Here is a 21,596-nt window from a genome sequence, read left to right as displayed (position 1 = left end):
CACTTTCTAATCCTAAACCACAAGATCTTGTATAATAAATGCAGGTTGGTCCTAACATTTTTCAAAAATGATATCCAGTGAACTGCTGTTCAGGTATCAGACAGTTGGCATTTTGCGTCAGATGGATGGATAATAGATGTACAGCTATAGTTATAAATAAATTTATATGCCATTGACAGATGCGTGAAAGGTTTGCTGCTGCAGGATTAGGGGAAGATGACTGGAGTTCAAATACTTAGTGCACCAAAATGTTTCTCAAAGAGAACTGGCCTTTATTTCCAGATATGAGACTGTTAGTGGGAGTAGGGGCGGGGTGGGGGTGGGGGGACCAAGCATTTTCTAACTGATAAGTAATCGCTTGGTACTTGTGGTTTTCTAAGTAGGGAAAAGTTTCTTATGTCAGCAATTCATGCGACAGACCAATGATGAAGTGACTTCCTCTGCTCCTGTTAAATGGTGAAGTGCTTATTTCCCAGTCCATTGTAAAGATTTAGAGCTGCAGCCTACAGGGCGAGGGCCACCTGTTCTTTCACTCACTGAAGGTTTGGTACTACATCAGTAATTTCAGGGACCTGTGATGGCTTGTGGCCTTGTTTGTCACCATCGTTTCATGCATAACTCGTCAGTTGATGGCAGTGATTATATCCATCTTCACGGAATACAGACTTAGGGTTTGAATCACAACATCTGTAACCCTTGAATTGCGGGACCCTGTGTGAGGCAGTTGCACAAACTCCAAAATCAGAAGTTAGTGATATTTTGGAGTGCCACACAATGAATTTTACAGGCTGTTTTCCTTTGTAAAATGCTTTGATTTACCACCTTACATGTGTTCTTGAATAACAGCACTTAAATAATTTCTGGCTGTCATAAGCATTCAGTAACTGTTGAATAAACTCAATATGTGCTGGAATGAATTGGTGAAGGATAAACAGAAATGTGAAGAAGAACGTGACCCTGGAAGTTGCTGCATATGTTTCAATTTGGAATACTCAGAATATTATACTGTGTACAATTGACAGATACAGACTTCTGTACAAATACTGCCTGCACTTGTTTCAGATACGGGGAACAGATGATTTCATTTTAAAAGTATTTTCCATTAGGCTTGGTAATTCATATTGGAGCTATAGCCAGAAGGAAGCCAAAATGTTCCATTTTTGAGAATATTTTAAAATCTAATTATCAGAAATCTATATTTAGTTAAATATGATGTTGAAGAGTGTGAAACTTTTGCAGCATGTACTATTCATCACCGTGTTCTCCTTCCCACATACATCTTTTCACACAACTCCTTTCCCCCCTGCTGACATTAGAACGGGCATGTGAGATTGCTGATATTATAGGTCAAAAATAGTCACATGTTGGCATTTTAATGTGATTCCTACATAGCACATGCAAATACATTTTGGTTGTTCTAACAGCAGTCTAGTGTGGGAGAAGCACACTTCATCTGAAAGCAAATTGCTCTTTTTGCTGTTTTTTTTTTTAATAGAAATCTGGAAATCCCCTAAAAGCCTCATAACCTGCACCACGATTGGTCTATGTGTCATAATAATAACAGTGTCCTGAGTAATAATAGATATAACTATCATGTATTGAGCATTTAATGTTTTTAAATTCACTGACTCCTTTAATCCTTATGATAATGTCAAGCTCATCAAGGACAGGGACTGAGTCTCCCTCTTTCCCTCTTCTCTACCTCTCTGTCTCTGTCTCTGTCTCTCTTTTTTTCTCCACCAACACAGCCTTAGTATTAATCACAGAGTTTAGTACATAGTGTGGATTATAGCAACATTTAGTAGATTCATGATGAACAGATAATCATGGATTGTTACTCTTACTTTGCCAATGAGAAACTTAAGCTTTAAGGAGGATGCTTAAATTCCCTGTACCAGCATGCAGTGGGGCTAGGGTTGGAACCAGGTTGTCTGAACACAGAGTCTACACATTTCATTAAATACTGTGCTTTCCTGGAGCTACCACAAAAAGCTACCCTGTTCTCTTCAAAGGTCTTGGGGAAAATTTGACATGGATCTGAATTATAGAGCAAATGATGAGAGAGAGGAGTTGAAACTAAGTATGATGGTCATCAAAAGGACATCTAATTAAAAACAAACAACTGACCATTACCAAAGTGGAGGCAGTTTAAGGGGAGTGGGTGAAATAGACAATGGGGACTAAAGAGTAGATTTGTGATGAGCACCAGGTGATGTGTGGGAGTGTTGAATCACTATTTTGTGTACCTGAAACTAACATGACATGATATGATAACTAACTGGAATTAAAATAAAAGCTTAAAATAAAAAATACAGTTATGAGAAGAAACATTAAAAAATAAAATATAAGAATAAAATAAATAAAAAATAAATACGAACAACAAAAAATACTGTTTATTGTCCCACCAGAAGGTAAAAGAAAAAAATAAACCTAGAATGTGTCTTTTCAAGTAATTTTAACAAGAATTAATATGAGAAAGAAAAAGGAATGTTCCCAAAACACTATATAGCTTGCTCCCTATTTCTTTAAAATGTACCATGAAGGCAACATATACTATCTTAACTAAAAGGTACCTCTAAGAACATCTCACCCCTTCCTCTTGAGCCTTAAGGGTCCCAAAGAAAGTTCCCAGTAAGTATAAGAAAGGGAATGAACTGGCATCTGTAAGGAGGAAGACCAAAAAGTTAGGGATCGTTTTCTACTTCCTTCCAGGAACAAGCAGATCCTCTGTATTCTATGTTACATGCAAGTAAGAATGACTTCTTTACAACAAGTTTTAAGCACATAGCTCTGGGGGCACCTGGGTGGTTCAGTGGTTGAGCATCTGCCTTTGGCTCAGGTCATGATCCTGGGTCCTGGGATCGAGTCCCACATCAGGCTCCCCAGAGGGAGCCTGCTTCTCCCTCTGCCTATGTTTCTGCTTCTCTCACTGTGTCTCTAATGAATAAATAAATAAATAATTTTTAAAAAGAACATAACTGTGCTATAGCCATAATATAGCCACAATATGAGGTTGGGAAGAGCTAGCCCCTTACCAGTAAGGAAATCCTATATTAGGTGACTAAGCATGTTCACAAATTAATTTACCTCTCCTGTCTAGTCATCTATCAGTCCCTAAAACGATCCATTAGTCCCCTTGGATAGAAATTGAGGATTCCTTCCCCCCTCATCTCCTCATCTTTGTTTCCTATTTTACCCTTCTCCTGGTCTAACACACTGACCAGTTCTCTGCATTTCCACCAGCTGACTCTCCATCATCAGCTTTCCTTTAGGGGAAGGGCACCTTTTTAGATCTTGCATTCTCTCGGCTCTGGAGGGGGTACTTAGATTTCTCAAGTTCCTTCGGATGAAATACCCAGCAAACTAACATTTTTTTTGCTCATGCTGAGGGTGTATTTTTGTATAACTTTTCTAAGTTATTATAAAAACGTTCTTAACGTCTTTCTTTTTCTATCTTACTAAAACTACTCATATTCTCTCCTTCCATTTGAATAAGCTTGGAGCTGATGGGAGCAGTTAGTTGAGATTTCCGAAAGCGGTTAAATCTGAGAGTTGGAAAAAGCTCTGCCTTCCACAAAAGGGTTCTAGTGTGATGAAAAGTAAGTTAATCAAAACCAGGATAAAGATTCCAGAATTTTTCATTCAAATTTAGTTTTTATTCAAGGCACTGAAGGTTTGCTTTTCCAATCTGACCCTCACAAAGTAAAGAATAGCCTTTCCTATAATAATTTTGCAAATGAAGACACTGAAGTTTGGAGAATAGTAACTTGCTTAAAGTCACATAGGCCATGAGTGGAAAGCCAAATTTTAAATTCAGAACCATGAAATCCAAACTTAGTTTCATTCCATTTTACTTAAAGTAAGGCTTATGCTGACTGCTTAGCATATAGACCTGGGACTGTGATCTTTTGGGTTTTATAGTAACATTTATACAAAGATTTATGTACTTTTTTTTTGTTTGTTTGTTTGTTTTTTTTGCATTTACACACCTATTGCAAAGCAATGTTTCTTATGTTTATCACTTGAAGATGGTGAAAATGAATGGATGTTTCCGGAAGGAACTTGAGGTCGGTCTATAGATGAAATTCATGTTAGGATTGAAAAAAAAAATCACAAGACTATCTTGGTGTCTGCTGAAAAGATTTTTTTTTTAAAAGGCATGAGTAAATTATTTTACTTTTTTAAGCTTTCTAAGAGTGTGATGAGAAAGGACAGCCAGGAAAAATGAAGATACATGAAAAGCTGTGGATTTGGAGGATTCCTGAAATAAAAGTAATACTTATTTTTGAAGTGCATGATGTTAAAATTTGGGGGAGTTTCATCAATCACTTGTAGGAGTCTTTAAGAAGGAGCAGGATCTTTTGATTTATTCTGTCAAAGCCAAATAGGATGGCAAAAACTGAAATTCCATTGCGCTGTGGTTAGAGCATAGCACCTGGCTTCACTGAAAAGACTGAGAAAACCCTCAATCATGGTTCCACCTATGGTTTCAGGTAGAGCAGCATTTGGGGAACCTGGGTATGCTGATCCTACCAGAAAAATATTGACTTAGTAAGAATTGATTAGGAAATATATGGAAAGGGTGATTTGGGTCTGTCCACATCTGTGGTTTAACACCACCTCTAGGTCTTTACTTACTTGGGCTACCCAAAGAAATACCCAAAGAGGCCCAAAGAAAGATACATCATATTCTTGCTTCTTTTAAAAATCATGTAACATGCAGATTTTCAGAGTCCTTTGGTCTTCATTTAGTCAAAGATTAGCTAAAAAAATAAATTTGCAAACTTAAATGTGTCCATCTGCTCACACATTGGCCCTTCTTTTCCTTGACTGGGACCCCTATGTTTATCCAGATTTAAGTCAAAATGAGAAAGTAGATTCATTGGTTAGTTTAATGTAAGTCTGGTTGTTGTGTAAATCAATCAAAAGATATGTAATAGCTCCAGGAGTGCCTGAGTGTCTCAGTTAAGCATCCAACTCTTGATTTCAGCTCAGGTCATGATCTCAGGGTTGTGAGATAGAGCCCTGCATTTGAGCTCAGTGCACAGTCAACTTGAGATTCTCTCCCTCATAGTCATCTCCTACCCCTATGTGCTTTCTTGCTCTCTCTCAAATAGATAGATAGATAGATAGATAGATAGATAGATAGATAGATGATAGATAGACAGATAGATAGATAGATAGATAAAATCTTAAAGATGTACAATAGCTCTAATAATAGACATTTTAATTTTTCCTGTGTAATATCCAAAATATGTGTACTCCATCCACTGGCACATCTCTTCCAAGTGGTGATTCAGAAATCCAGGCCCTTTCATCTTGTGATTTCAACATCTTTAGTGTGTGGCTTCCAAGGCTATGCTTGTTTGCATTCAACAGGCAGAAGAGGAAAGAATCTGGAAAACTATGCTTGGGAAGTTTTAGTAAACTGAGGCAGGACATATTGCAGGTCACTTACCTTCACACTCATTGTCTATCACTCAGCCACATAACCACTTAGGTATAAGAGAAGTGTAGTCTGTCTGTTTGCCAAGAAAGAAGAAATAAATTTCTTCTATGAGTCCCTGACATTATGCCCTAGAAAGTAGACAATATATTACAAGAAACATTGTTTTGTTTTTATGGCAAAGGTAAAGGGCCATAGGAGAAAGTAGGAAATCTTTTCTATCAGAAAAGACTTTTTAAAAATTGTAATCTTTTCTCCCCTCTGGTTAGATATTTTTTCACTTTCCTAAATATCTGCATTAAAGATAGAACTATTTGAATTCTTCTTGTTGTCATAGAAGGATCATGAGTTTTAGAGATAGGAAAACCTGTCTTCAGATGTTTCCTCTCTGGCTTGCTTGGGCAGGTCACTTAGACATTATGAAGTTCAGTTTCCTCATCTGTGAAATGAATATAATCTAATTTTGAGAGAAACTGTGAACCTTATGTAAAATATTCAGTAGTACATAGAATATATTCATTGGCAAATATTTGGTAGCTATTACTATCATTATCAGGGCACTTTTATGTTCTTTCTCACCTGAAAATCTGTGGAAAGAATTTGATTCTGTTCATACCAAGCAGCTGTAATTAATAGAACTTAAATAGGAAAGACTTGAGAACATAGATGTTTATTTCTCTTTTACCAATATTTTTGTATTGAGCATTTCTGGTTGTTAGGCATCTCTGTTCCATATGATTTTGGTGATGTAACAAGTCATGGCCACTGCAAACATTGAAGGATATTGAACACCAGAGAGTAGCCAATTTAAAATATTAATCTATAGAAGAAAGCCTAAATTTAATATCTCTATGAATAATTAAGATTAGTTCCTTATTTAGACTTTATCTAAAAATTTGCTTTCAAAGCAACAAATAAATCATTTTACTCAGTAACTTGATTATAGCATTTTGTACCATTGCTCTATAGAGATAGGGAAAACTTCAGGTGAAATGGTTCAAGTTGGATATATGAATAAACTTAGGGGACTGGTGGGGAGGTCTGCTTTCACTGTTCTAACTTGCTGCTTACAACAACAAGCTACATCACCTCTCCCTAAGAGTGGCAATCATCATGAGGGTGTGAATGAAACAGTCTTGATCAAATACAGAAATGTTGAAGATATGATAATAACTAAATATTTTATATAACAGTGAAGAATGTGATCTCACTTTTTATATAATGATATGTAATTATAATGCAACAAATAGATATTGAACATCTACTATATATCTACTGATAGAAAAAATAATTCTTGAAAATCTGAAAGGGTTTATACTAGGTGGTTTGTTTATATGTTATTTTACATTATTCTTTCTTTTTATTTAAACTTTCAAGATAATCTACTCCAAGGGCTTTGTTTTAAAAAAAGTGAAAGTATTTTAAAATAATTCATTGATGTTATTGAAAATATTAACTCCTCTTTGTGCTTTTATGAATGGTAGAATTAAAATGCAGGTTTGTTTCCAGATATCTACTTATAATTTGGAAACATGCATTAGTAGAATTCAATAAGATAATAGTGCTTAGTTCAGAATGATAGCATCAGATGATAAAGTTTGCATCTGGAGACAACCTACATTGGCAACCCCATGACCAAGCATTCAGATCCTTCATGTAATCCAGATCTTTCCAAAATCCATTATTCCAATCAATTGATTAAGCATTGAATTACCCTTTCCTGGTTACAGTTACCAATAATATATATAAAATCCAGTGGACACTTACATGCTCTCCTTTAAAAAAAATATTTATTTGAGAGGGAAAGAGAGAAAATAAGCAGGAGGAGGGGAGAGGGAGGGAGAGAGGCAGAGGGAGAGAATCTCTAGCAGACTCCCTGTCTGCTGCCAGGCTCGATCTCAGGACTCTGAGATCACAATCTGAGCCAAAATCAAGAATCACGTGTTTAAGTGGCTGAACCACCCAGTTACCCCTCCATGCTTTCCTTTAATCTGGCATGACAAATTCAGTACTGATAACCATTCCCTTCCAGAAGCTGTTATCGCTCTTGGTTTCCATCTACCAGATTCTTCAGGGTTAAAACCTTTTCTTGGTCCACTTCCTACAATATCTGTCTATATTTGGAATGCCCCACAGCATAAACACTTGTTGAATACATAAATATTTAAATGAACAGACACACACATAAGTAAATGTAATCTTCAACCTTAAGGAATGACACTGAGAGCATTTCAGGAAATAAGAGCCCTGCGAGCAGAGGAGCCTGTGGAACCCTTCCACTTGGAAGACTGCAGGACACACTATACAAAGGTGAAAACACATCCTTGGCCAAATAACCTCAAAGAACAGGGGCTTCACAATTCCTTATCAAAAGCTGAATTTTGGAACAATTTTGCAAACTTCATGCTTGATTTTTCTCTTGGTTTCCATGCAGCTTGAATCACTGACTCATTCTTGAAGTTCTTTTGTTGTTTTAATACATTAAATTAGCTCATTACAGCTGAATATGTAGTGGAAAATAGCATCTGTTTACACTGTAATAATATAAAAATTACTTACTAGTAACAGAATAAAGAGCAATTTGCAAAAGCTAATCATATTTGTGCACTTGTCTGCAAAAAGTAAATTGTTAACGTATGCCCAAGAGGGGAATCACTTGCTGGTTTAAGCATTGGAAGCAGTGATATTAACAAGCATCACTTAAAACAACTCCTGTATTTAAGATTGAATCCAAATATTCTAACTTGTCATGAAAATATAGATGCTTATTAATTTTGCTTTGACCCTGGTAAATTCAAATAATATGGGGATTCAGATAATATTATGGAAAACCCAATGGTTAAAAATTTCTTAATATTTACAAAGTCAAAGTTTTAACATCTTATTTAGAGGACACTCTTTTTGACTTTTCTTAGTACTAATCACAAATGCTATTGAAAAACAATGTCAAAAGCAGTCCTCTGCATCCCCCAAAGCATTAAAATTAAAGATCCGTTCAAAAATTGAAAATTAACATTTTAATATATTTTAAAAAACTGTAGACAAGGATCTTAGATTTAGTAATCTCACGAAGTTGTGGCTTTTTACTTCTTCACGTATACAAGCCGGAAAGTACTTAAATTTTATAATAACTGACTTTTAAATGTTATGCATATACAAATTTAAAACATGATTTACAGAACAAACCCTTTCTCCTTTGGTCATGATAGAGGCAGATAATGTTAGGTTTTTGCTTTGGTTTTGTTTTTCACCCACATTTATCAAGAGGAAAGAAAGAAATCTAGATGAAGTTAATCTTTAAATTTCCTTTTTCCAGATGCCAGGATGAGACCTATTCAACTACGATGGTCTTACTTCAGACATGTTAATAATATTCATTAAGCACAGTTCTCTTTTACATTTAGTCAGCCTTTGATTAGTAATTCTCTCCTGCCTTGTTGCTTTTGACCTCCCCTTTATTAAGGTTTCTGTAAATGGCTAATTCCATCCACTACAATTTTAACGGCGAGAACAACTTACTGCCATATCTGGAATCCATCTCATTGTAGCCTTCAGTAGTTGGATTTTACCAATCCTCATTTTGCTGCTCTAGTGATACAATTTTTATCTTTATGAATCAAGCCTCTAAAGACCAAATGCTGAGATAAGATATGCTCTATAGCAGAGAGAAGCGTGTCATTTATTTCTAGTTAACTCATGTTGGTGTGAAGATTAAAAAAAGAAATGATTCACTCTGTGGCTGAAACTTGAAGATTTTAAACACTTTAAGGAAAGACTTTTTTTTTGAAGCTAAGTGATGAAGTGTACTTTAGCTCAATGAAGGATTTGGAAATATGTTCTCCCGTACAGTACCAGTTGCAGTCTTCATTCACCCATTCAAATGTTGCAGCTGATTAAGGATTGTGTTTCAGTGGTTAAACAGAAAAAAATCTTTTATTTGCCTTTCAAATGGCATTTCCCAGTGGCTTCGTTTACCATCTGTTTCTGATAACTCCCCAGTTTAGCTCCAGCCTAGACTTCATCTCTCGGCTCCAGACCACATAGCTAATTGCAGAGCCCAAACTTTACTTAGATGTTTTAAAGACTCCTGAACTCAATGTATCCCAACCTGACTCATGCTCTTCCCCAAACATTTGGACTTCTTTCGCTATCAACAATTCTAGGTTACCTCCAACCATGTGTTTGAAGAAGCAGAAATCCATGAGACCACCTCTCAAAGTTCATCCATCAAGTTCTGACATTTTTAACTCATATATTAAGCAAGTCTGTGTTTGCTTTCATCATTGAAATCTTCACTGTGGCCATCTCTTCCTTGGGCCACTGCGATAAGAATAAGAGTCTACCCCCCTGCTCCTTTCCCACTCTGGCCCTCCTCCTCCCATCCAGTGTTCTTTGCCTCCTGCAGGAGTGATCTCACAAAAAGGTAAAATGTCAAGCAGCCTTTCTTTTGAACAAAAAGTAAAAAATATAATCTTAACCAGGCCTACAAGACTTTCTATGCAAGAGCTGACTTATGCCCAATGATACTTTTTGATGCCTGAAGGCTTCACATTTTGGGATATAGATAAACATCACATAGTTTTCCATACTTTGTTTAGAACATTAGCATTGCTTTATTGGAGCCAGAATGGAAAGAATTGAACAAGGTAGACCTTCAAATGATGCTAATAGTAGTATTTAAAGCATGAGCCTAAGACAGATTATTAGTAAAATTATATGACTTAATGGCCACAAAACTCAAGAGTAATTTCTTATTCATAAGCTTTGTATCTATGCACTATTTAGCCTTACTTATGTCTTTGCAAGGTGAACCACTATGAAGTTTTGAAATAGGGTTTTTTTCCATGTTTCACTCTCTTTTGGACTGGCAATGGGAGCTACATGTGTGGTCTTGGTGTTAGACAGATAGGTATACACCTTGCACTGGCCTTGCTATGTGGTTGAATGGCTCTAGCTTTCAGAATCTCAGTCTCCTCATTTATAAAATGTTCATGGTAAGTATGTAATTCCCTCAGATCTTTGCAGGGAATGGGTGAGAATGTTCATATAAAGCCTTTAACACACTACCTGGCATAGATTCCATAAATCTATGGAACATCCACTCATAGAAACATCCACTGTGCAAAGGGACAGCAGGATCTCCTTAGTACATTCATGACACAGTGAGCTTTTCTTCCAAGTGCGTCATTCAAGACAAAACAAAAACAAAACCAAAAACAACCCTCTGGCCAGAATTCCACTAAGGATTACTGATTGCTCAAGGGGGATGCTATGCTATTAACACCTCATCATTTGTGGAAGCTTTCTCTAAGCACTAAACTCATGGGATTCCAGTTGCTAATACAACTCATGTACCCCCTGGTCAATCAGCAAAAATAAATACTTTTTAATGCAAGGAGAAGAAATTTTGGCATAACAAGAAATCAGGCATTTATGCATGCCCAGATAACTGTCTTTTAAAGTCATTACCCTTCCTCCAAAACTTAATCCAGGGCCAAACCCATTTCTTTCTTCAACTTTTGCTATATGAAATCATAAACAACAGCAACAAACACTTTATTTCAGCCCACAAAATATTTTCCTCAGTCTAAGAGACCATTATTTGAGAAGTTGGGTGATTTTGCGGAGTTTTGCCCGCAAACTGTCTTACCTCAGACTTCTTTGGTCAAAGGAGTACCTTGAGGTGGGGTCCCGTTGGCATAACTTGTCTTATGTAAAAGTATTTTCATCTTTTTCCTAAACCCACAGTTTCCACAAAATAACAGTTTATTTATAATTTTTTTTAATTTCCAGAGTTCTGACATAGGCACCAAATTGATTTATACATCTGAACACTAGTTTTCTTTTATTTTGACCAAACAAATGGCCATTTATTCTCATTATTGAGCCCTCATTCCATCTCAAGAAACCTTTAGGTACTTTTAGATAATTTAACTCATTGAATGGCATGAAGACTTTGCCATTTTTTTTAATCATTGGTGTGTTTTTTTCTCCTGATTTTCTAGATACTCTTTATGTAATGTGGAATCTAACCTCTTTGCAATAGGATTTACAAGTATTTTTTTTTTCAAATCTCTTTTACTTTGCCTTTGGAATTTTTTATAAAGATGTATAAATATAATTTATCAGTCTGACTTGTCTCTGCTCTATTCCCATTACTACAATAATGTCTGGCTACAGCTCTGTGAGTCCTTTGTGAATGAATGGACAGCAGCTGGATTACAGGTTGATTATGCCTATAAAGGTCTAGGTTCTTGAGGTTATTTGTGATCTCACTCTTCACCTTTTCCCACTATACCCAAACTACTTCAGAAAGCTGTAATAGTGCTTAACACTGACAAAGTATCTATCTCAAATATAAACAATTATTTTGTGAACCCAATGAATTTTATAACAGCTGCATATCTTAGAGGTCATCTTTGAGAAAAGTTCATTAGAGTTGCAATCAGAACAATTCTTAAATTTATGAGTTAGAGATTAGAAATGCTACAAAATTATAGAGGGAAGCCCTTCCTTGGTTTATGGAAAAACGGGAGATTTAATAGTTTTTCCTCAATGGAAGGTGTTCTTTTTCAGCAAATACAAGGTATATATTATTATGTGTGTTTTCAGGGAGCAAAGTGGGTTAACAATGTCATAATTAATTTCTCTGTATTGTTTTAGAGCATAAAATATTCCATTTTGAAACTTTAAAAGCCGTGTTAACAGAGAAACAGCATTCTCCAAGTATTGAAAATTCTTATATAAGAATTTAGTCTTTAAAAAAAAAAAAGAATTTAGTCTTTCAGATGAATCTTAAATTGCATAGTCATCACTGGAATAATTCATTACATTTCCCAGATTTAAAAAAAAAAGTGTTTGTTATTCATCAAAATTTTTAAAAAATGAAACAACCTCCATATTACACCTTTGCTACATTCCATGCAAAGCAAGCTTCTGTAAATAGCACAATTTGCAGTTGATGATAAGCTTCTTCCTGAGAAAAAATAATAGTTTGTGTTTGTGCCAGATGCTTTTCCAGCATTAAGTGCCATAAAAATTCCCTAAAGTGTGTTCAACAGATAAGGTAAAGTGCCAAAGAACGGCAGAGAATTAAGTTGAACCCTGTTCACATACAAAATCCATTGAGACACCATATGCATATTTCCATTTTAAAATCAAAATGTGAAATTAATTCAGCGTGCATTTAATAGGCACCTATTTAGAGCTCCATACTAGGTTCTAGGGACAGAATGATGAGTAACACCAGGTCTTTCTCTCTCTGTTGAGAGATTCATTCTCTATGAGAAGAAACAGACATTTAACCCTTCTTATGACAGTGACATAGGTGTTAAAATGTAGGCATACCCAGGACCCCATGGAGGAGGTGACATGTGATGAGTGGATGTCTGCCAAACAAGTAATGGTTCTCCAGACAGAGGTTTGAAAATCATTTCTTCTTATTCTCCCTTAAGTCGTACAAAGGTTTGAAAATCATTTCTTCTTATTTTCCTTAAGAGAATAAAAGGGAGGGCTATGCCTCAGTGATCTACACTCCAAGCAGTTGTTCTCTATAGAGAGCAGACATGGTAACTGTGAGGGTCATGACTGTAGAGTTGTGCCAGGGGGCAGGTAGGTTGCTTGGAGGAGGAAGCTGGGGGTTATTTAGAGGATGCGTGCATGTCAGGCAAGAAAGAAAGCCATTTTTCTCTGTTACTGATACCAATACCTATGACAGCTTGACCCTCATATATAATTAGATTCAGCATTTCTATGCCCCCCCCCCACACACACATACCCATTTTAAGTGGTGTGCGACAGTCGCAAACTGAGCAAAGTGTTGTGGTAAGCTATAGGCATTGTGAAAGGATATTCAGCACTGGTTGAATAGTTAGTGTTTTTTCTGATTTTTCTTAGTTCCATACAAAAAAATTTTGCAATTATATCACTAGTTAAAACTCATTTGAAGTATCGGGCTTACAAAGCTGCCATCAGTATTGACCAAACTTAGGCAAAGCCAGATGTTCCTTTTGGCTTCATCACATCATATATGTTGCATACATACATACATAACACGTACATACCAGAGCCCACTGTTAGCCAGTGTCCCCCAGTTGGGACCCCACACAGGAGGTCAATGAGGTGGCTGTTGGGATTCCAAATACAACACAAACAGATGCCCATTTCACGGTACAAACCAAGAAGAACCTCTCAATTAGCTTCTCTCCCTCTAATAAGTACTGCACTTTATCACTCACATTAAATACTTGAAAACGTCAAATACTTAATGCCTAAAAATCATGAAGTTTGTAGATGCACTGAGATGTTTTGGAAAGATAAGTGAGTCCATCTAGATTACTTTTTTCACTACTACCTAAGTACTTAGTGACAAGATATTTTCTTTGCATATAAAATCAAAGAATTGCCTAATGTATCTGAGACACTGGGACATGCCTCTTTTTCTTTATGTTTATTTAGAATTTCTTTCTTCCAGTGGGTATTGGTGGCGTATAAAAATCATTCCACTCTTATGGCATTATCTCTTTTCGTCTATTTTTTTTTCTATTTCTGTGTCATACTGTTCATTTCTGAATTGAAAAGTACAGAAGACAGGAACACATTTAAAGTAAGGCATCAATCACTTGAGCTCAGAGAACACGCTTAATTGAATCGCGTTTTTCACTTTGGGACTCAGTGCAAGTGAATTTTCATTTTTATCATAATGCAGTCATCTACTTACGTGTTAACTACACAATCACATGTTAAAATAAATTATTAAATATTCTTTATGGGACATGTAATTAAGGGATGAAAATATCTGTAGCATGTAATTTTCCTCATTATGTAAGAGAATTTGAACGGTACGTGTATCCACAGCAGTAAGGCAAGTGTAAAACAATGAATATTCTATCTTTAAGTTTCTTCTTCAAATATTTTGTTAAATGGACTAGCAGAGAAGGCACTCTTCAAGCTTACCAGAGTGGTCTTTATTTATCTGCTGGCTAGAAGTTTCACTTAGTGAAAGAGCCCTAACTACATAATAAAAGAAGCTAGACCTAACTAACACTAAGTCAGTTTGATGCATATAAAATAGTGGCTTAGATTCTTGTTATAGTAACATTTTAGTGTTGTGCACAGGGCTTGACTTTTATTTATTTTTTCATAAGGCTGGGGATGTCCCCATGCCCCTTAAAAAAAGTCATAGCAAAGAATTCAATATAAAGGTAAAATAATGGGGTCAGAGGGTCATGCTGCAACAATAATTAGCTTGAAAGGAAAGGAAAAAACTGGAAAGAAAAAATTACAAGGACTGGGTAAGCACTTCTGTGGGGTTTTAGAATTGTTTGGAGATTACTAAGATTGATTTGCTCTTCTGTATCATCCCTCTTTGATGGAAGTTCCTCAACTACCTATGTATCAGCTATTTTTTATTTCTTGTTATGACTTGTTCTTAAGGAAAAAACTTTTGTTTTTTCTCAAGGGATACTCATTGTTCACATTTAGTAAATGTTAAATCTTCAAATGATTAAATGTTAATCATAAAATATCTAGACTTTGAGGGGTGCCTGGGTGGCTCAGTTGGTTAAGTGACTGACTTTTGACTTCAGCTCAGGTCTGATGTCAGGATTGTCAGTGTGGCCTACATGCTCGGGAGTCTACCTGAGACTCTTTCCCTCTGCCCCTCCCCTCTGTAAAAATAAATAAATAAATAAATAAATAAATAAATAAATAAATAAATAAATATTTTTTTGAAAAATCCAGATTTTTGGCTATTTATTAAAGAAGGGCTTGGAAGAAAATGCTCTAATACATTTAAGATGAGTGGTTCTGAAACTTTAGTATGCTTTATAAGCACCTGGAGAGGTTATAAAACCCGGATTGGTAAATCCCCCAGCTCCATTATTTCTAGTTCAGTAATCTGGGATGGAGGTTGAGAATTTGCATTTCTATCAAAATCCCAGCTGCTGCTGCTGCTACTAGTCTGGGAACCATATTTTGAGAACGAATTATTTATATCAATATTAAATGAAGCTGAGAGTTGATAATAAATACAATAAGGATAGAATAACAATAATAAAGATAGAATAAGATAGAATAGAAATCTTCTATTTGCATATACAAAAGTGATATTTGAAATATTTAATAAACTGCTGACCAATTTAAAATTCACACTGGCCCTAACCGATAGGGCTGAACCTGTGCATTGTGCTTCAGTATTAAACTTAAGTGAATATATACAACATAAAAACAACTATACATAGATAAATCAAAATGTTAAACTTTTTCCTGAAGTAATTTTTTAATAATCCTTAAATGTAAATCTAAATGTAGAATTTAGGATACTATATATAGTATATATATATATACTATATATAGTATCCTATATATATATATACTATATAAATGTAGAATTTAGGATACTATATCATGCTTTACCATTTTGTTTTCTTTTTTATTTCCAAAACTACAATCTAAGCTAAAATTAAAAATATCAGATAATTTCTAAGAAAGAAATAAGGAAGGAAGGAAGGAAGGAAGGAAGGAAGGAAGGAAGGAAGGAAGGAAGGAAGGAAGAAATAATTCCCCTGGCTCAAGTATTATCTCTCTACTCCCCGAAAAGAATTACAACTTCTCTAATAACTATTCTTTCTCTTTCTAGTGTTGCCTTTTAATATGATAATGTTCACTTAATTTAATACAATTTCATATGTGGCAAAATTACATGATATTGCACCCTAACAAAGACTACCGTGTTCTTTTTGAAGTCCCATGTCTTCTTGAAAATTAATTGGTTAAAGGAACTAGATGTGTGTGCTAACAATAAACTTAGTTTTTAAAAATCATATTATGACACCTTATATTAAAGAGAGAGTAAAAATGTACAATGTATTGGTGCTAACAAGATAAAATGATAGGTAAATATTAATATTAACAAAATTATTCAGGGAGTTTCATAAGATAAAAGTGATTTATCAATTAGCCTCTTAGAAAAGTAAAATAAATGCGTGTGTTTCCAAAGAATAAGATTCCTCTCCCAATTTTGGCCATTTAACAATTATTTTTGTCTACTTTGGAACTTCAGTTGCATTTAAACTTGAAGCCATTTTGAAATACTAAAGATAAAATTTGAAGATGAGAAAATCTGACTGGCTACTGATGACTAGATGTGGTGATGACATTTAAAGTGGCATCATTCTATTCTACAGAAATGTGTGTGCATATCTTTAATGTCAGCACTTGCCTCTGGGATGACACTTGTTAGATTTCATGCTGTCATGTGCTATTTCAAGGTCAGTAGTAGTGATGTTTATTATACAGTACCTTCATATTACACTCATTATCTAAAAGGAAGTTGTCAAAGTCCAGTTTCTATTGTTCTGCTCACTTCCGTGTATGCTATGATCCTCTGATTCTGTTTCAGTTTTTAAAATACAGAATGCTAAAATAAAATAAAATAAAATAAAATAAAATACAGAATGCTGAAATGTGCCATCACGAAGCAGTACACTTATTGAACCTTAAAATCGTTCCTGTGAAAAATAATGGTTTGCTTCTGTCTTATGGTTCCCAGATTTCTGGGAGTGGCTTGATTCTGATTATTAGCCAGAGACTGGCTAATAATAAGAAACCATCCCAGAAGGAATATGGGGTGGAATGATGCATCCAGCAGCTCTCTGTCCAAAGGAAAAGCAGCTGAGGTCCAAAGAAACATCTCTGGCCACTGCTGCTTTTAAAACATCTCCCAGTAGGACTGTAGCTTTGTCTACAGTTATAGAAATATTAGATGGGTCTGAATAATTTATTCAGTCCAAGAAATGGCCAAAAGGGCTAAAGAGAGCTCACTGGATATACTTCCTTTACACAAAGAACACACTTTTATATAACACACCTGTGTCAAGATGGATCAAAAATTATGGGGTCAATATGCATAGACTAGAAAAATTTATACCAGTATAACCCAAGGGCAGTCCAGTAAATTCTACAAGCATTAAATAAAGGTCTATGACAAAGAAAATGTGAAATACCCAGAAAGAGTTATCTGTTTCAATTCAGTTTCCAACTTGTATGCCCACCTTCTCCTCAACACATTATGTCCTGCACCATCATAATCACGTTGGTGTCACCTCCAGTACTGTCAACTCCTCTATACTTTATCATTTCCCCTAAATTTTACATGTCCTAATCTCTCCATAGCACTTTGGATCATCATTTTTTTTTCAAATTTGGAGAAGGCTTAGTTAGCTTTTTGTAAAAGTCAGATAATTTTTAATTAAAATAATTATTATCAAGATGCTTTGGAACTACTATTCAATTAACAAGTGAGTATGCATGTTTTATCCTGTTTTAATGGATCAGATGTCTCCCTTGGGTTGGAGCCCACCAACTATTGCTCATTCTTTCACCCCCTTCTCATGACTCCTTGAGCCATTTCACTGGTTGGAAGCATTGGCTTAGTTGTACGTGTGCAGAGAATGTTTTTGGGAGGTGTAAGTACTGTCTTCATTTGCAGGACTTTTTGTGGGGTTTTTTTTAGTAAGTTTCTTACTATCCAAAATAGTTACATTCACCTGGACCTTTGGTGTCTTAAAACAAAGTCTTGTCTGATTTGAAATACTACTGAGAATGCAGATTTGCTGGGAACCTTAAAATGTATATTTTGGAGATGTAAGTGGAGATAACACTGTTAATCTAAACTTTGTCTTTTAATATGTATTATATATAAAACATTCACTTCTATGTCAAGGATAGGAATGTGACAGAAGAGAGGAAATTCACTTTAAGGGAAAGTATGTAGCCAGCTGTCTAGAGAAGGTGACTGGCTAGAGAAGATGACTGTTTATATTGTAGATTTAATTGAATATAGCATATTGCCCTCAAAAATATGGCCAAAGGACTTGATTTATTAAAAAAGGAGAACTAGGCAGGGAAAAAAAGAAGGAATGCAACTCGGTCCATCAAAGTGGCATTCTTTATGTAGAATCAACCCAATCCAATCTATCACTGGTTCTTCAATTAACTATAACAAGTCTTAGTTTCACATTTTGGCTCACACTATGTCTTTTGATGTTATGTGTTGTTGGAAAACTTGTAACTGATGCATGAGTGTCCTCCCTGTTCAAACTGTTTCTAATATAATTTCCTTGTCCAGTGTTCTTTCAATAAGGGTACCTAGACCTTTGAGAATACTTGTCAGAATGATGCAAATGAAGGTGTGGATTATTTACTTATCTATTTATAAAAATATATTATACTGCAGCCCTACCTACCACAGTTACTGTGACAAAGAGAACAGTGTGGTTATTATTTTTTTCTGGCAAAATGGAGCCAGAACATGGAGTGGAACACAGAGTTTAAATAAGTCATGGGAAGTAATGGGTAGTCTAACCAATAGAGTCCTCCACTGAGATTTCTTCTTTGTGAGGTGACTTTTTAAGGGTGTTGAGCTGGGAAACCTTCAGATCTAAGAATCTCCCTGCCCACTCCCATCCTACCCAAAGCCACACAGCCTTCTTTTTCTCCCCCTAATAAACATTAATAAACATAGAATTCTTTGAAATGATTTTCTATCTCAATTAATGTGTCTTTCCAGTAACAACAACTACAACAACAAGAAAATCATGTTAAGAAAACATAAACTTGGGAAAATGTATATTACTATTAAAGAATTCTCATCAGTCATGAGTAAAAGAATTGTGTATGGGCCCCATTAAGTAGTTAAAACACACTGGAGTCCCCTGGCAAGGGACCAGGGCATGAGAGACCTGCGTGTTTATGGAATGCCACTCCCTTGAATTTCTCAGACTACCTGTTTAGGAAGCAAGGAGAAAGGAAGAATCAGGAAATTGCCCAGCTTCTGCATACTTTGTCTGGACTTAGGCAGTGCCTTTGCTTTTGAACTCCCAAACTTCAATCTTAGTCCCCAGGGTGCCCACTTCCCATGTTATATGTGAACTTTTCCTTGTAGACAGACACCTGTTGGGGATCACGTTAATAAGACCCATTGTAAGAAAGAAAACATATTTCCTGAGCCAAGGTGAGAGCTACTGTTTTCTGGGACCCTCGTTACTCTTTGGGAGCCCAGCATCTTCTGTGGAAGAATAAAAGCAATATGGGTATAGATTCTTAATTTTTCCCACTCCACCAAGAAAAATGTTGACATGTTAGTGTCCAGCTACATTTCTCTTTAGGGAAATGATAGAGTATTTCTTCCTTCCATCCAGAGGTTTTAGAACTTGATTTCCATTGCTTTCTAGCATCATTCTAAATAGAACCCTACTGTTTGGCCACTGCCAGAATTAACTTGAATGGTACCTATTATTGAAAGGGAGTCTGTATTTGCAGTAATACAGAGAATGCCAGTTTAGAAATGAGCCTGATTGCATGGTTCATTTTGTTCTCCTTTGTAGAGCCAGGCTGCGGCCCACTACAAAGGCACGAAACATGCCAAGAAGCTCAAAGCACTGGAAGCCATGAAAAATAAGCAGAAATCTGTAACTGCCAAGGACAGCGCAAAGACTACCTTCACCTCCATCACTACCAATACCATCAATACCAGCTCTGACAAAACAGGTTAAGCGATGATCTTTGTTGTTGTTGTCATCATCGTTGTTTGGGGGTCCCTTCCCTTGTCTAGCCCCGTGTCTGTTTCTTTACGTGCCTGCCGCATTGATTCATGCTTGATCCATCTTTTTGTGTAATGGTAATTGTTTCTCCTCATTTTACCAATACCCTTCAGCAATTAATTAAGATAATCACTAGTTATATTGCAGATTTTATGTTTGAAATGGTCCTGTGGCTGTTTTAGAGGAACACGAAAGCATAAAGGCACTTGAAGCCATGTTTTTGAGAAGTAAACCTTTTCAGTGTGTAACATTTACATCTTATATGCACCACCTTAACCTGTAACCACATGGCAGATTTGATTTAACTGTGAGTACACTGCAACGTATGCCAAATGAATCGAGAAGGCCCTGATAAGGGCACTATTACTGACAGGACTTATTCTCATAAATCCCAAACACCGCATTGTTCTAAGTAGTGGCTGTGTGATTCTGGGATTGTTATGGCTGGGTAACCTTCCCTCTGCATACACAGGTAAGTGTTATTGATACCAATTATTCTTTTTAACAGAGTCTTCACAGTGAAATAATGGCCTCTGAATGGCCTCTTGGGGTAGCTCCTGCAAACAACCAGTTCATTCATGGCAGAGGAAGCAGAGGAAGCCAGTGGGGTTCCCAAGCTGGCGGTTTTAAATATAAGACCACTGGTCCTCAGTGTTTACATAAAAAGAGGTCCTGTGTGATTCACAGGTGTATCGTTAATAAATCACTTTCTGGGACACAATGGGTAGTACATGTCAGTTGTTCTCTAATCCCTGCAAATGACAGTAGTCAGGAAGTACTTATATCATCATCATCAATAGTAGTATCTTTTTTTTTTTTAATTTTATTTATTTATTCATGAGAGACACACACACACAGAGAGAGAGAGAGAGAGAGAGAGAGGCAGAGACACAGGCAGAGGTAGAAGCAGGCTCCATGCACGGAGCCTGTCGTGGGACTCGATCCCGGGTCTCCAGGATCAGGCCCTGGGCTGAAGTTGGCGCTAAACACTGAGCCACCCGGGCTGCCCCAGTAGTAATATCTTAACTAGAAGAGAAATTCTAGCCATAATTATATTTTCTGATGAAAATATAAAATGCTAGAGTAAACAAAAAGAACAGATTAAAGCAACTTTATTACATATGCTGGCATCGATTAGACACATATATGCTCTTCAAAGGATCTGGGGAAATGCTTGCTCCCATATGAATTGGTAAGGGATAATGATGTTCACTCCGAGCTCCCATGACACACGTCCTGTCCTTTACCTAAGTATTATTGGTCGATGCATTATGCTTCCCACTCCCTGAGAACTCTGTGTACTACTCTCTGAGGGTGAGTGCACCTGTCATCTGTGTACCTTGGAATCTGGTCTAGCATGGTGTAGGTATTTAGTAAAATGACTGTAGAATGGCAGTATCTTCTCTCACTCTTGGTTCTCTGATTGATCCAAGTTTTTGTCACAACATACTGAAAAAAAGTGCTTGTCATGTTCAATTCTTTGGTTTCCAGAGCAAGAGCTGGATTGTGCCATCTTATTAATTCAGATGTAAAATCTTATCAAGAAA

The 21,596-nt window shown here is 36.1% G+C and overlaps 1 protein-coding gene across 5 annotated transcripts in view; it reads left to right on the top strand.

Moving 5' to 3' along the window:
* The window catches only part of ZNF385D (zinc finger protein 385D), an 897,042-nt gene that overhangs the window by 798,641 nt on the left and 76,805 nt on the right, over positions 1-21,596 (top strand). For all 5 annotated transcript variants that reach the window (XM_072792941.1, XM_072792942.1, XM_072792945.1 and 2 more), the window contains one exon: positions 19,834-19,996. In XM_072792941.1, the coding sequence (XP_072649042.1) occupies positions 19,834-19,996 (163 nt within the window). The remainder of the gene's footprint in view (positions 1-19,833; positions 19,997-21,596) is intronic.

The sequence above is a fragment of the Canis lupus genome, chromosome 22 (assembly GCF_048164855.1).
Source record: "Canis lupus baileyi chromosome 22, mCanLup2.hap1, whole genome shotgun sequence".
NCBI lineage: Eukaryota > Metazoa > Chordata > Mammalia > Carnivora > Canidae > Canis > Canis lupus.
The sequence above is the reverse complement of the archived record's forward strand: the minus strand, read 5'-3'. Positions and strand labels throughout refer to the sequence as shown.